A 13,974-nucleotide genomic window follows, 5' to 3' on the forward strand; every position below is an offset into this window, starting at 1 on the left:
GGAGCATTGGAAGAAAAGGTCTTTTTTTTGATTGTATATTCATTAAGCTTACTAAATTAATTCATCAATCATTATAGACTATCTGATCATTCTTTTGAATTTTCTGCACAATATCCAATTATGAAAATTTATTTTGTCATTCCAGCATTAGTTTTTTGTCTCGTTTTATGTGTTTATTTATTCACCTTGCTTTATTTCATTGTCTATGACCCTCAAAGGACTATACTATATAAGCAGTACCAATGGAACATCTTTATCAGTTTATTAGAGGTAAACATTTAATATTGCTAAATATGATATTTATTGATTTCAGATATTATCTATCAGAATACAGGCATCTCTCCTATTATTAAATCTGAGTTCTTATCACAGATATTTTGGTTCTTATTAGTATTAATTTTCCATAATGAGTTTCATGACATTTCATACACCAATATAATGCATCTTGATCATATTTACTACCAGTTATCCTCTGTGGCTTCTTTATGTAGTGGACAGTGGTAACTGCAGTTGCTCATGACGGTCAAAAGGATGGAAAAAAGTGACAGTCGAATACTCAGCCGTGAACGGAATATCTATGTACGCCTCCAGGTTTCTGGAGCACTGTTGTGGAGGAATGGGCGCAAAGAGCGCAAGCGCAATAGTGGCATGAAGGCCCTGGCGGGAGCCAACAGCTTCAGGGCTAAGGCCCTCGCAACAGCAGGGAACTCAGGGCTGGTACTGGAAACCTGGTCAAGTACTCAGGGCAACGAATCATGGATGCTAAGGAAAAGCGACACATGACACTTTACTACATCAACAAACCCCTAACTACATTCTAAATATTTGTCCTTATATCTGCAGATAAGCATGGCTCTCATCTCTCATCAAAGAAACTTTTCATTGCAACAGATTGAGACATATTATACGTACACACAAACAAAAAAACAAAAAACAAAACAACAACCACAAAAAAACAGAACAAGTGATAGTGTGGTGCCCAGCCCCAGCGGATACAGCTACCACACAACTCCCGTACCTGTACCTGTACCTAAGGCTCAAGTATCACTGCAGAAGAAGAGACAGAGGATTGTAAGAGCCACAAAAGTCAGCTGTGAGAACGGGTCTCTGAGGAATTCCAGGGAAGCTAGACCCTGAAGGCAACCATGGCTGCCTAAAGAAGATCCGAACAAAGATGAAATCAATAGACATGGTAACAAGAAAGGGGGAAATCTCACAGGGCCCCAACCCTAGACAAGGAAATACAGGCAGCAAAGGAATGCTGAGAGCAGGAGAAATAGCCCTCCCCAGTGGAGAGGCCCCGACAGGTTATCAGACCCCAAGTAGTTAGCGCTAAATGTTACATACAAGTAACATTATATAGACTGAGCAGCTTATATTTATATAACAATTAAAAGAAAAAGAGGCCACAAATTTGAGAAGGGGCAAGGTGTGTATTGGGATTAGGGGTGTCCTGGGAAGGACCAAAGGAAGGAGAGGGAGGAAAGAATGGTACAATCATATTTTAATTAAAAAATTTTATATGCATGTTTGGGTGCATACATACAAGTATGTGTGTAAGTACATGCATGTGAAGACCAGAGGTCAATGTTGACTGTCTTCTTTTATCATTTCCCACAATTCTTTGTGAGACTAGGTCTTACATCAAATGTGTACTAACTGGCTAGACTGGCAGGTGAGCAGGCTCGAGACCCACCTGTCTCCATCTCTCCCCTCATCTGTCCCTCCCCATCTCACCCCAAGTGCTAGGGGGAGAGATAGGTGCCACCACACCTGGCTGTTACAGGGCTGCTGAGGATCAGGGCTCTGGTCATCCTCAGACCTGTGTGCAGGCCCTTTACTGACTGTGCCATCACACTAGTCCTCAAGAAATCTAATTTTGGAAGTTAAGTTAGTAAAATATAAGATGACTTCTCAATATTTTTAATTGTTTCACTTTAAAATGAAAAATTTCAGCAATGTCTTCCTAGTACTGGTTCTATTAAAATTTTATGGTCTCAAACTCACTACAAGGCAGAAGATGAGCTTGATCTTCTGATCCCTTCCCTCTACCTCCTGAGTGTGGGGAACACAGGCAGGCACCGCCATGTCTGCTTTTAGCTGCTGTTCTTGCTACTGTTGTTTCTGTGGTGCGGGGGATTAAAGCCAGGTCTCCCTGCAAGCCAGGTAAGCACTCTACCAACTAAGTTACATTCCCTAGCCCCTGACATATCTTTATATATCAAAATAGCTTCCACAACTTAAAATGTTCCCCGGGCCACAGATTTTTTTCTGTAATGAGTGCCAAATGGCATTTTTTTGGCATCCAATTATTGTCAGTTAAGTATTGGTGGGTTGTCAATCATTCAAATATCCCACAGCTGGATATCAGGAAGTACAAATCATGGGGCCAATCTGACTAAACCTGTCACATTTTCCAGATATCTGAGACAGCATAAGCAATGTAAATATATAAAACTGTATATTTAAATTAACAAAAATGTCTTGCTTATTGGTAGTGTTTTCATATGGTAGAAACTGGGCTGGGCTCTATAATATCTCAGCACACCCTTAGGGCACTAACATTAAGTAAGTAGGGAAAACAATGGAATAACTTAGCATTCTTCTTGGGTAAAAAAAGTTATAAAATATTTTAAATGCTTGGGCACAAAGTTTCAATTACATGGCCTAAAGCACAGTTTGCAATGTGACTGATGAATAATTCAATGAAAGCCAGCATTTCTTATGGCAAATTCTACTTTTTCTGTAGGGCATGAGAGGAACAAATTACTATCAGTGGAGTTAATATATTAGTGAATAAATGAATTACTTAGAAATAGAGAAAACTTCATATATATACAGTACATATTTTATATAAAGTTGAAAACCAGACAGGTATACCCTTCCATTTGAAACTTACATTTGAAACATATCAAAATACATTGCTACTTATTAAAATAGCCAAAATTAAAGCAGTCTATGTATTTAAAAATGTAATTCATGCTTTAATTGTAATAACAACTTAAGACAAATCAATGTGACACAAATATGTGGTATTAATATAACTTTAAAATGAAGAATTGGAATTTATTTCTAAATTAAAATGATTAAAGAAGAGGAGGGTGGCATGGGAGTTGGAGGGAGAGAGGGACATAAATGATGTAAATATAATACTCATGTATGAAATTCTCAAAAAAGATTTTTAATAATAAAACCTCCAACTTAGGATTTATGGGTTCTGTAATTAATGATCATTTCTAGTGCAGAAATGAAGTGTGAACTTAAAAATACATTTCCACAAACATAAACAATACAAAAACCCTGCAAGTAATCAGTGCTCAAGGCACCACAATATTTTGTTGAATTTCCTGGGAGAGCAACAAAACAGCAAAGCATCAGTCCATTACATATAATATGGAAAAAGTAAGCATGAACTAAATTTTGACTTCATGCATATTTCTCCACTTGGTTCTTCCATAAAAATAAATTTACTCATTAACTTTTAAAGCTACTTAGATCCTGCGTGGAGAAACTTTACCTATAAAATAGTAATGTGCTATACACTTACAATACAACTATTAATCTATATAGATGAGGTCCAGAAGGCAGTTTAAACTAGTAAGTTGTTAATGGATTGTAAAAAACAGATAAACGTTGTAATCTGTAAAATGAAGACACTGAAGCGGCGAAGTGCTGGTTCTACAGACCCTGCCCGACGTTTAACCCTTCATGGAATCAAGCAGACGCCAAATCACTTGTGAAAACTAAGTATCTCTTAACTAGGAAGTGTTAACAGTTAAGAGTTATAAAAATAAATAACAAGAGGCAAACAGTTCTTATTGTCAAGGGTACAATTTATATTCTTCATGTCTTCATGTATCTTGTTTCAGATTTCTTTTAATCTTATATAAGAGATATACATGAGGTTCACTATAATGTTGCATGTTTATATTATAAACTGTTATGGATCAGGAGAATAAAGTAGAGCACACTCTCAAGCAAGTCTATGAGTAACACCATCTAGACAGCCCAAGTCTATGAGTAACAGCATCTAGACAGCCAAAGTCAATGAGTAACACCATCTAGACAACCCAAGTCTATGAGTAACACCATCTAGACAGCCCAAGTCTATGAGTAACACCATCTAGACAACCCAAGTCTATGGGCAACACCATCTAGACAGCCCAAGTCTATGAGCAACAGCATCTAGACAGCCCAAGTCTATGAGCAACACCATCTAGACAGCCCAAGTCTATGAGCAACACCATCTAGACAACCCAAGTCTATGAGCAACACCATCCAGACAACCCAAGTCTATGAACAACAGCATCTAGACAGCCCAAATCTATGAGTAACACCATCTAGACAGCCCAAGTCTATGAGTAACACCATCTAGACAACCCAAGTCTATGAGTAACAGCATCTAGACAGCCCAAGTCTATGAGCAACACCATCTAGACAGCCCACGTCTATGAGTAACACCATCTAGAAAGCCCAAGTCTATGAGCAACAGCATCCAGACATCCCAAATCTATGAGTAACACCATCTAGACAGCCCAAGTCTTTGAGCAATACCATCTAGACAGCCCAAGTCTATGAGTAACACCATCTAGACATCCCAAGTCTATGAGTAACACCATCTACACAGCCCAAGTCTATAGCAATACCATCTAGACATCCCAAGTCTATGAGCAACAGCATCTAGACAGCCCACGTCTATGAAGAACACCATATAGACAGCCCAAGTCTATGAGCAACAGCATCTAGACACCCCAAGTCTATGAGCAAGAGCATCTAGACAGCCCACGTCTATGAGCAACACCATCTAGACAGCCCAAGTCTAAGAGCAACACCATCTAGACAGTCCAAGTCTATGAGTAACAGCATCTAGACAACCCAAGTCTATGAGCAACACCATCTAGACATCCCAAGTCTATGAGCAACACCATCTAGAAAGCCCAAGTCTATGAGTAACACCATCTAGACAGCCCAAGTCTATGAGTAACAGCATCTAGACAGCCCAAGTCTATGAGCAACAGCATCTAGACAGCCCACGTCTATGAGCAACACCATCTAGACAGCCCAAGTCTAAGAGCAACACTATCTAGACAGTCCAAGTCTATGAGTAACAGCATCTAGACAACCCAAGTCTATGAGCAACACCATCTAGACATCCCAAGTCTATGAGCAACACCATCTAGAAAGCCCAAGTCTATGAGTAACACCATCTAGACAGCCCAAGTCTATGAGTAACAGCATCTAGACAGCCCAAGTCTATGAGCAACAGCATCTAGACAGCCCACGTCTATGAGCAACACCACCTAGACAGCCCAAGTCTATAAGCAACACCATCTAGACAGCCCAAGTCTATGTGCAACAGCATCTAGACAGCCCACGTCTATGAGCAACACCATCTAGACAGCCAAAGTCTATGAGTAACACCATCTAGACAGGGCAAGTCTATGAGCAACAGCATCTAGACAGCCCAAGTCTATGAGTAACAGCATCTAGACAGCCCAAGTCTATGAGTAACACAATCTAGACAGCCCAATCTATGAGTAACACCATCTAGACAGCCCACGTCTATGAGCAACACTATCTAGACAGCCCAAGTCTGTGAGTAACACAATCTAGACAGCCCAAGTCTATGAGCAATACCATCTAGACAGCCCAAGTCTATGAGTAACAGCATCTAGACAGCCCACGTCTATGAGCAACACCATCTAGACAGCCCAAGTCTATGAACTACAGCATGTAGACAGCCCAAGTCTATGAGCAACACCATCTAGACAGCCCAAGTCTATGAGCAACACCATCTAGACAGCCCACGTCTATGAGTAACACCATCTAGACAGCCCAAGTCTATGAGTAACACCATCTAGACAGCCCAAGTCTATGAGCAACAGCATCTAGACAGCCCGAGTCTATGAGTAACACCATCTAGACAGCCCAAATCTATGAGTATCACCATCTAGACAGCCCAAGTCTATGAGCAATACCATCTAGACAGTCCAAGTCTATGAGCAACACCATCTAGACAGCCCGAGTCTATGAGTAATACCATCTAGACAGCCCAAATCTATGAGTATCACCATCTAGACAGCCCAAGTCTATAAGCAACAGCATCTAGACAGACCAAGTCTATGAGCAACAGCATCTAGACAGCCCACGTCTATGAGTAAGACCATCTAGACAGCCCAAGTCTATGAGTAACACCATCTAGACAACCCAAGTCTATGGGCAACACCACCTAGACAGCCCAAGTCTATGAGCAACAGCATCTAGACAGCCCACGTCTATGAGTAACACCATCTAGACAACCCAAGTATATGAGTAACACCATCTAGACAGCACAAGTCTATGAGCAACACCATCTAGACAGCCCACGTCTATGAGTAACACCATGTAGAAAGCCCACGTCTATGAGCAACAGCATCTAGACAGCCCAAGTCTATGAGTAACACCATGTTGACAGCCCAAGTCTATGAGTAACACCATCTAGACAGCCCAAGTCTATGAGTAACAGCATCTAGACAGCCCACGTCTATGAGCAACACCATCTAGACAGCCCAAGTCTATGAGTAACACCATCTAGACAGCCCTCGTCTATGAGCAACACCATCTAGACAGCCCACGTCTATGAGTAACAGCATCTAGACAGCCCACGTCTATGAGCAACACCATCTAGACAGCCCAAGTCTATGAACAACAGCATCTAGACAGCCCACGTCTATGAGCAACACCATCTAGACAGCCCACGTCTATGAGCAACAGCATCTAGACAGCCCATGTCTATGAGTAACACCATCTAGACAGCCCAAGTCTATGAGTAACACCATCTAGACAGCCCAAGTCTATGAGCAACACCATCTAGACAGCCCAATTCTATGAGTAACACCATCTAGACAGCCCAAGTCTATGAGCAATACCATCTAGACAGCTCGTCTATGAGTAACACCATCTAGACAGCCCAAGTCTATGAACAATACCATCTAGACAGCCCAAGTCTATGAGTAACACCATCTAGACAGCCCAAGTCTATGAGCAATACCATCTAGACAGCCCAAGTCTATGAGTAACACCATCTAGACAGCCCAAGTCTATGAGTAATACCATCTAGACAGCCCAAGTCTATGAGTAACACCATCTAGACAGCCCAAGTCTATAAGCAACAGCATCTAGACCGCCCAAGTCTATGAGCAACAGCATCTAGACAGCCCACGTCTATGAGCAACACCATCTAGACAGCTCAAGTCTATGAGCAACACCATCTAGACAGCCCAAGTCTATGAGTAACAGCATCTAGACAGCCCAAGTCTATGAGCAATACCATCTAGACAGCCCAAGTCTATGAGTAACACCATCTAGACAGCCCAAGTCTATGAGCAATACCATCTAGACAGCCCAAGTCTATGAGTAACACCATCTAGACAGCCCAAGTCTATAAGCAACACCATCTAGACAGCCCAAGTCTATGAGCAACAGCATCTAGACAGCCCACGTCTATGAGCAACACCATCTAGACAGCCCAAGTCTATGAGTAACACCATCTAGACATCCCAAGTCTATGAGCAACAGCATCTAGACAGCCCAAGTCTATGAGTAACACCATCTAGACAGCCCATGTCTATGAGTAACACCATCTAGGCAGCCCAAGTCTATGAGTAACACTATCTAGACAGCCCAAGTCTATGAGCAACACCATCTAGACAGCCGAAGTCTATGAGTAACACCATCTAGACAGCCCAAGTCTATGAGCAACACCATCTAGACAGCCCAAGTCTATGAGTAACAGCATCTAGACAGCCCACGTCTATGAGCAACACCATCTAGACAGCCCAAGTCTATAAGCAACACCATCTAGACAGCCCAAGTCTATGAGTAACACCATCTAGACAGCCCAAGTCTATGAGTAACAACATCTAGACAGCCCAAGTCTATGAGCAACACCATCTAGACAGCCCAAGTCTATGAGTAACAGCATCTAGACAGCCCAAGTCTATGAGTAACACCATCTAGACAGCCCAAGTCTACGAGTAACACCATCTAGACAGCCCACGTCTATGAGCAACACCATCTAGACAGCCCAAGTCTATGAGTAACACCATCTAGACAGCCCAAGTCTATGAGCAACACCATCTAGACAGCCCGTCTATGAGTAACACCATCTAGACAGCCCAAGTCTATGAGCAATACCATCTAGACTGCCCAAGTCTATGAGTAACAGCATCTAGACAGCCCAAGTCTATGAGCAACACCATCTAGACAGCCAAAGTCTATGAGCAACACCATCTAGATAGCCCAAGGCCAAGGCCCTCTAGGCCTCCTGTACATTTTTTACTATATTCTACTTTGAATATTACGTTTTATCCTTCATAATTACTTTGATTGTCAATGTGGAAGTACTTTATATAAAGAAAGATACTGTTATATTGCTGGCTCAGGTTAAAAGGGTAAAATATTAACGTATTCTAAAGGTAATAAGGGGATAATAAAGTAGATGCCATAAGTTTGTTTAGGTAACTGCTGAGCACTTACAAATTAAGTGACATCATGAAGTACAATGTGCTCTGTTTCCTGCCAATTTTTTTTAAACTTTTACCATTTTCTCACTCAACGTCCTGTGCGGCCACAGGTCTCAGAGCCCTGAGGCCATACACGCATTTCCCTGAGGGTGAATGGGTGCTCCAGCAGAGCCGACAGCATGCATGTCCCCATGCCACCAATCACGTTGTCCCTTCCTTCTGATTTTTTTCAGACATAAAACACACACACACACACACACACACACACACACGTCTAGTAGTTAGTCCAGAAATTATGCAATCTGGTTTTGCACCTACTAGTGTTCAATATTTTTAAGTGAAAAATTCATATATTTTGATGTTTCCCCTCTCCCAATTCTTTTCAGATCCTACTCAACATTATGTTAATTTTTTCACTTTAAAAAGCAAAACAAAAAAGCCAGCCAGGCATGGTGGTGCACGCCTGGCTGAGGCAGGCAGATCTCTGTGAGTTTGAGGCCAGCCTGGTCTACAAAGAGAGTTCCAGGACAGGCAGGGCTATTATACAGAGAAACCTTGTCTCAAAAGACCAAAAAGGCAAACCAAGCATATGTTTAAAAACAAGAAGCACAAATATTACCCCACAACACAAAAACAGAAATCAAAACAAATAATCAAAAGACCAATTAAGACTGAAAATGACAAAGAAAAAATGAAGCACAAAGTCTATTAAAATACCAATGAATTTATTAGGTGTTAGCCAACTTAAAGACATGGGACCCACTCTGAAGTGTGACTGATGTAGCCAGTGACACTCGATTGGAGAAAACTGATTTTCCCTTTGCCATTAGGTATCAGGTGCTGATAGTTTCTTGCTAGGGGTGGGACCCCATGTCCACTGCTCCCTCTCAGTGCTGGGACCCTGGTCCGGCTTGAACTACTGCAGGTCTTGTGTATGCTGCCAACAGTCTCTGTGAGTTCATAAGTGCACTAGCCTTGTAGCAACTGAAAGACACTATTTCCTTGGCATCATCCATCACCTCTGGCTCCTATAATCTTTCTGCCTCCTCTTCTGCACAGACCCTTGAGCTATGAGGTGAGGGTTTTATAAAGACATCCTATTTAGAACTGAGTGCTCCAAGGTCTCTTCCTCTCTACACATTGTCCAGTTCTGGACTCTACTGTAAGAAGCTGTTTCCCTGATGAGGGCTGAGCAGAACACTGACCTATGGAGTATAGCAGTATGTTCTTAGGAGTTAGTTTATGGCTACATTCCTTTAGCAGAAATAAAGCAGTACACTTTCCTCTAGGCCCATGACACATCTATTCTGTGTCTCATAAGGGCTCTATTTCACGGAGTGGGCCTAAAGGCCAATAAGAAAGTAGTTGGTTCCTCCCTGTGGAAGAGGAGGAGGAAAGTGTAGGAGCCAGAGGGGGTTGGAGGACACCGAGAAAACAAAGCCCTTAACTCAACATGGGTGTAGCTCATGTAAGCTCACAGAGGCTGAAGCAGTTGCACAGGGCACGCACCAGGTCCTATGTGTGTACATTATGGCTTCCAGTTTAGTGGTTTTGGGGGATTCCAGAGTGAGCAAACGAGTGGGTCTCTGACTCTTGTGCCTTCTCCTGGGCTCTTTTCCTTCTGTTGGTTTGTCCTGTCCAGTTTCAATGTGATAGGGTTTTTTTTTGTCTTATTATATTTAATTTTGTTATATTTTTATATTATCTCTTAGAAGTCTGTTCTTTTCAAATAAGAGACAGAAAGGGTGTGGAACTGGATAGAAGAGAAGGAGGAACTTGGAGGAGTAGAGGGAGGGGAAGCTTTAATCAGGATAAATTATTTCCTAAGAAATTATTTTCATAAAAGGAAAAGTGTGGTTGGTTCCTCCCATAACGTCCGTGCCAGTACTTCAGCCTCAGGTCTCGCAGGCATGCTTCTGTCTAGGGCACAGGCTTTGTAGCTGGGTGACACGGATAGGTACCTTTCTCCTCTGACAGTGTGAAGACTACCCGCTAGCACGGTAGTGCCAGTCACTGTTAAACTTCTAGTTAGGCCTAAGCTCAACACTTCCACATTCAATGACTTACATAACCGCTGTCTGCAGCAGTAGGGCCTTACACAGCCGCAGCACCCAGGAGACAGCTCCTGTACATCACCTGCGCAGCCCAGTGGAGCTGACCCTGGTACAGGGGGTATGGGAGTCCTGGTGCTGAGGGTGTAAGCACAGGAAGACCTGGCCCTACCACTCGTGTGCCATGAGGTGGAGTGGGTGCAGGGGTGATGTCTTCTTCCATTTTGCCGTCCACCACTTGGGGTCTTCAGAAGAACCAGCCCCAAGGTCATGAGAAGAAGAACACTATTCCTACCCCTCATTGGCTGTAGTTGACCCACCCCCTTACTGGCCCCACACCTTACTGAGCAGCACAGTGGAGCTGGCTCTTGAGGCATGGGTGTGGGTGAACTGGCCCAGAGGGTATGAGAGCAGGGCAGCTGACCCTGCCTCCTGCTGATAGAGGGAGTCAGTAGCCTAGTTGGAGCAGTGTTAGCCCACTCTGGTAGTGAGGAAAAGGGAAAGCCAGCAGGCTGGCCAGCTCAGCTACCACCCAAGGCCCAGATCCAAGGCTTTGAGTTGGCCCGCCCAAAAATCTACAGCATCTGAGAGCTGTTGGAGTGTGTGAAAGGGGCGGTCCTGCTGACCCAAAGCCACAGGATCTCCATAACACTGGGCAACAACAGAATAACAGGGACAGTTCTGGTGAGGTGACAGAAGCCAGAGACTTTGAAACAGACTAAAGACTCATTGTAATAAACATTTGCAAGTGAAGATGTGTGGACAGAGAGACACACTGTAACACACTACAGCTTTCACAAGATGTTCTGTTTTGTTTTGTTTTGTGTGTGTGTGTGTGTGTGTGTGTGTGTGTGTGTGTGTGTGTGTGTGTGTCTCCACGTGGGGAGGTTGTAAGGGTTGAGGACGGCTACTAAGGGACAATAGTAAGATGAATGGGAATGGGATGGCTGGTGTGAAACTCACAAAGGATCAATAAAAAGATTTAAAAAAAAAATAGGGCCTTACCATCAGATTGTAGAGAGCAGCCAATAGCCTTAGCAATATCCTATAGTGTTTGGGGGTTTCTGTGAGACTCCTTTGGCCAGTGATGCAACAGGATGTAAAGCATTCCTGCATTGGAGGATTTACTTGGTGGCACAAGTTGTCTGGTTGACACACACTGTCTCCCCTATTATTTGGTGACTCCATTTAGATTCCTTTTATATATATCACATATAATTTAATATATATTAATTTACATATTAAACTTCTATCTATTAATTATATTATCATATATTAATTTATATATTAACTTATATATTCAATATATATATATATATTTCAGAAATCTTCTATAGCAGTAGATACTCATACAGTTTTCCAATGGCCTTCAGTATTGCTAGTCCCCCTACGGTATCCCTCCTTTATGCTTCTCTCCCATCCCCCTCCCTATTTAATCTTCCAATTCTAGTTTCCCTGTAACACTCCATAATACTGTATTCTAGTTCCCGTTCTCTTCTTCACCCAGTCCCTTACTTGGTTCCTAACCTCTGTGGTTATTTGGATTGTAACACACATATTAAAGGCTTAAAATATAATGTCCACATATAAGAGAAAATATACAAATTTGTGTTTAGGTGTCTAGGTTATTTAATGTAGGATAAAATGGATGCTATATCCATTTACCTGCTAATTTCATATTTTTTCTTAACAACTGAATACTATTCCATTGTACAACTGTAAGGTATTTTCAATATCTATTCACCAGCTGAAGAACATATGGGCTGTTTCCATTTTCTGGCTATTATGAACACAGCAGCAATGAACATGGATGATCGAGTACTCTCTGGTGGGGCAGAGTCCGTTGGGCATATACCCAAGAGTGGTACGGCTGGATACTGAGGCAGATCAGCAGCTTCTTGAGGAACCAGCATGCCTACATTTCCATAGTGACTGTACCAGTTTGCACTCCCACCAACACTGTATGAATTTTCCCTTTTCCTTGCACCCTCGCCAGCCAGAGCTGTCACTTGTTTTATTGATCTTGGCCATTCTGACTAGGGTAAGGGGGAATCTCAAAATTGTTTTAATTTGCATTTCCCTCATGGCTAAGGATGTTGAACATTTCTTTAAGTTCCATTCGTTTGTGTTTCATCTTTTGAGAACTCTCTGCTTAGTGCTGTACCCCACTTTTAATTGGGTTTTTGTATTCTTGATGTTCATGGTTTTTAGTTCTTCATATACTTTAGATACTACCTCTCTATGTATAATTGGTAAAGATCTTTTCCCATTCTGTAGGCTGCTTCTTTGCTCAAATGATGGGAGTCCTTTGCCATATAGAAACTTCCAACTTCAGTCATTAACTGTTGGTCTTAGTGCTGTGCTATTGGTATTCTGGTCAGGATGTCCTTTCTGTGCTAATGCGCTCAAGCCTATTCTCCCCTTTCTCTTCCATCGGACTCAGGTTACTGGTCTTACACTGAGGACCTTGATTCATCTGGAGTTGAATTTGTGCAGGGTGACAAGTGTGGACCTATTTTTTCCCTTCCCATGCAGCCATCTAGTCTGAGGAGCACCAATTGTTGAAGATGCTGTATTTTCTTCAGTGTGTACTTTTTACTTCTTTGTCAAAAAAAACAGGTATCCACAAGTATGTGAACTATGTCTGGGTTTTCAGTCTGATGTCATTAATCAACATGACTGGTTTTATGCCAGTTTCATGCTGGTTTTATTACTATGGTAAGGCTAAATATGAATGTGTTACTATTTCATTAGATTAGATGGCAAAGCTCACAGCAATCTTCAAATATGTCTTCTCATCTGCTGAGAAATTATTACCTGAACAGCTGCAATCTTCATCTTTAACTTTCTTAATTAGACATATAAAAATACTAAATTTAATGTTTAAAATATACACCAAACTTTACGTTTGTAAGAATGGTGAAATAATAAGCATTATAATTATGTTTATATTTCCAAAAACATAAAAAAGATAACTATATCAAACTCAACTTACCATACATAGAAAAGCCATGAAAAGGGATCACACCTGAAAAGTAAACAGAGTACCAGTCACACACACACTTCGTACACAGAGTTAAAGGATCAAAACTGCAAATGAAGGTTTCTACTTTCTGCTTCCATTTTGTTTGAAATGTCAGAAAGACAGTGATGACCAGCAACAGTTGTTTTAACACTCTTAGAAGAGTAAACTAGACATTTTCAAACTTGTATCTGAGACCGAGTAAGCCATGAAATGACTGGAAAACTACAGCTGTGCCTTCGCCTGAGGCAGAGAGGCAGAGGAGAGAGCTGATGAACTGTCCCTTCATGCATGTGCATCCTTCACTGCAGCTAGGCTGTTCCCACTGTGTCAGAAATCCCGGCACTATCCCTTCCTAACTGTGACTGTATACTAGCAAGGCATCAAGTTATTATTA

General features: G+C 41.9%; 1 protein-coding gene and 1 long non-coding RNA gene across 3 annotated transcripts in view; one reads left to right on the forward strand and one right to left on the reverse strand.

Moving 5' to 3' along the window:
* The window catches only part of LOC311607716, a 612,504-nt gene that overhangs the window by 396,908 nt on the left and 201,622 nt on the right, over window positions 1-13,974 (forward strand). The window lies entirely within an intron of this gene.
* The window catches only part of TBC1D19 (TBC1 domain family member 19), a 110,510-nt gene that overhangs the window by 17,048 nt on the left and 79,488 nt on the right, over window positions 1-13,974 (reverse strand). For both annotated transcript variants that reach the window (XM_084799715.1, XM_084799714.1), the window contains exon 16: window positions 13,551-13,583. In XM_084799715.1, coding sequence (XP_084655841.1) covers window positions 13,551-13,583 — 33 coding nt within the window. The remainder of the gene's footprint in view (window positions 1-13,550; window positions 13,584-13,974) is intronic.

The sequence above is a fragment of the Acomys minous genome (assembly GCF_964271855.1).
Source record: "Acomys minous genome assembly, chromosome: 10".
NCBI classification, from domain to species: Eukaryota; Metazoa; Chordata; class Mammalia; order Rodentia; family Muridae; genus Acomys; species Acomys minous.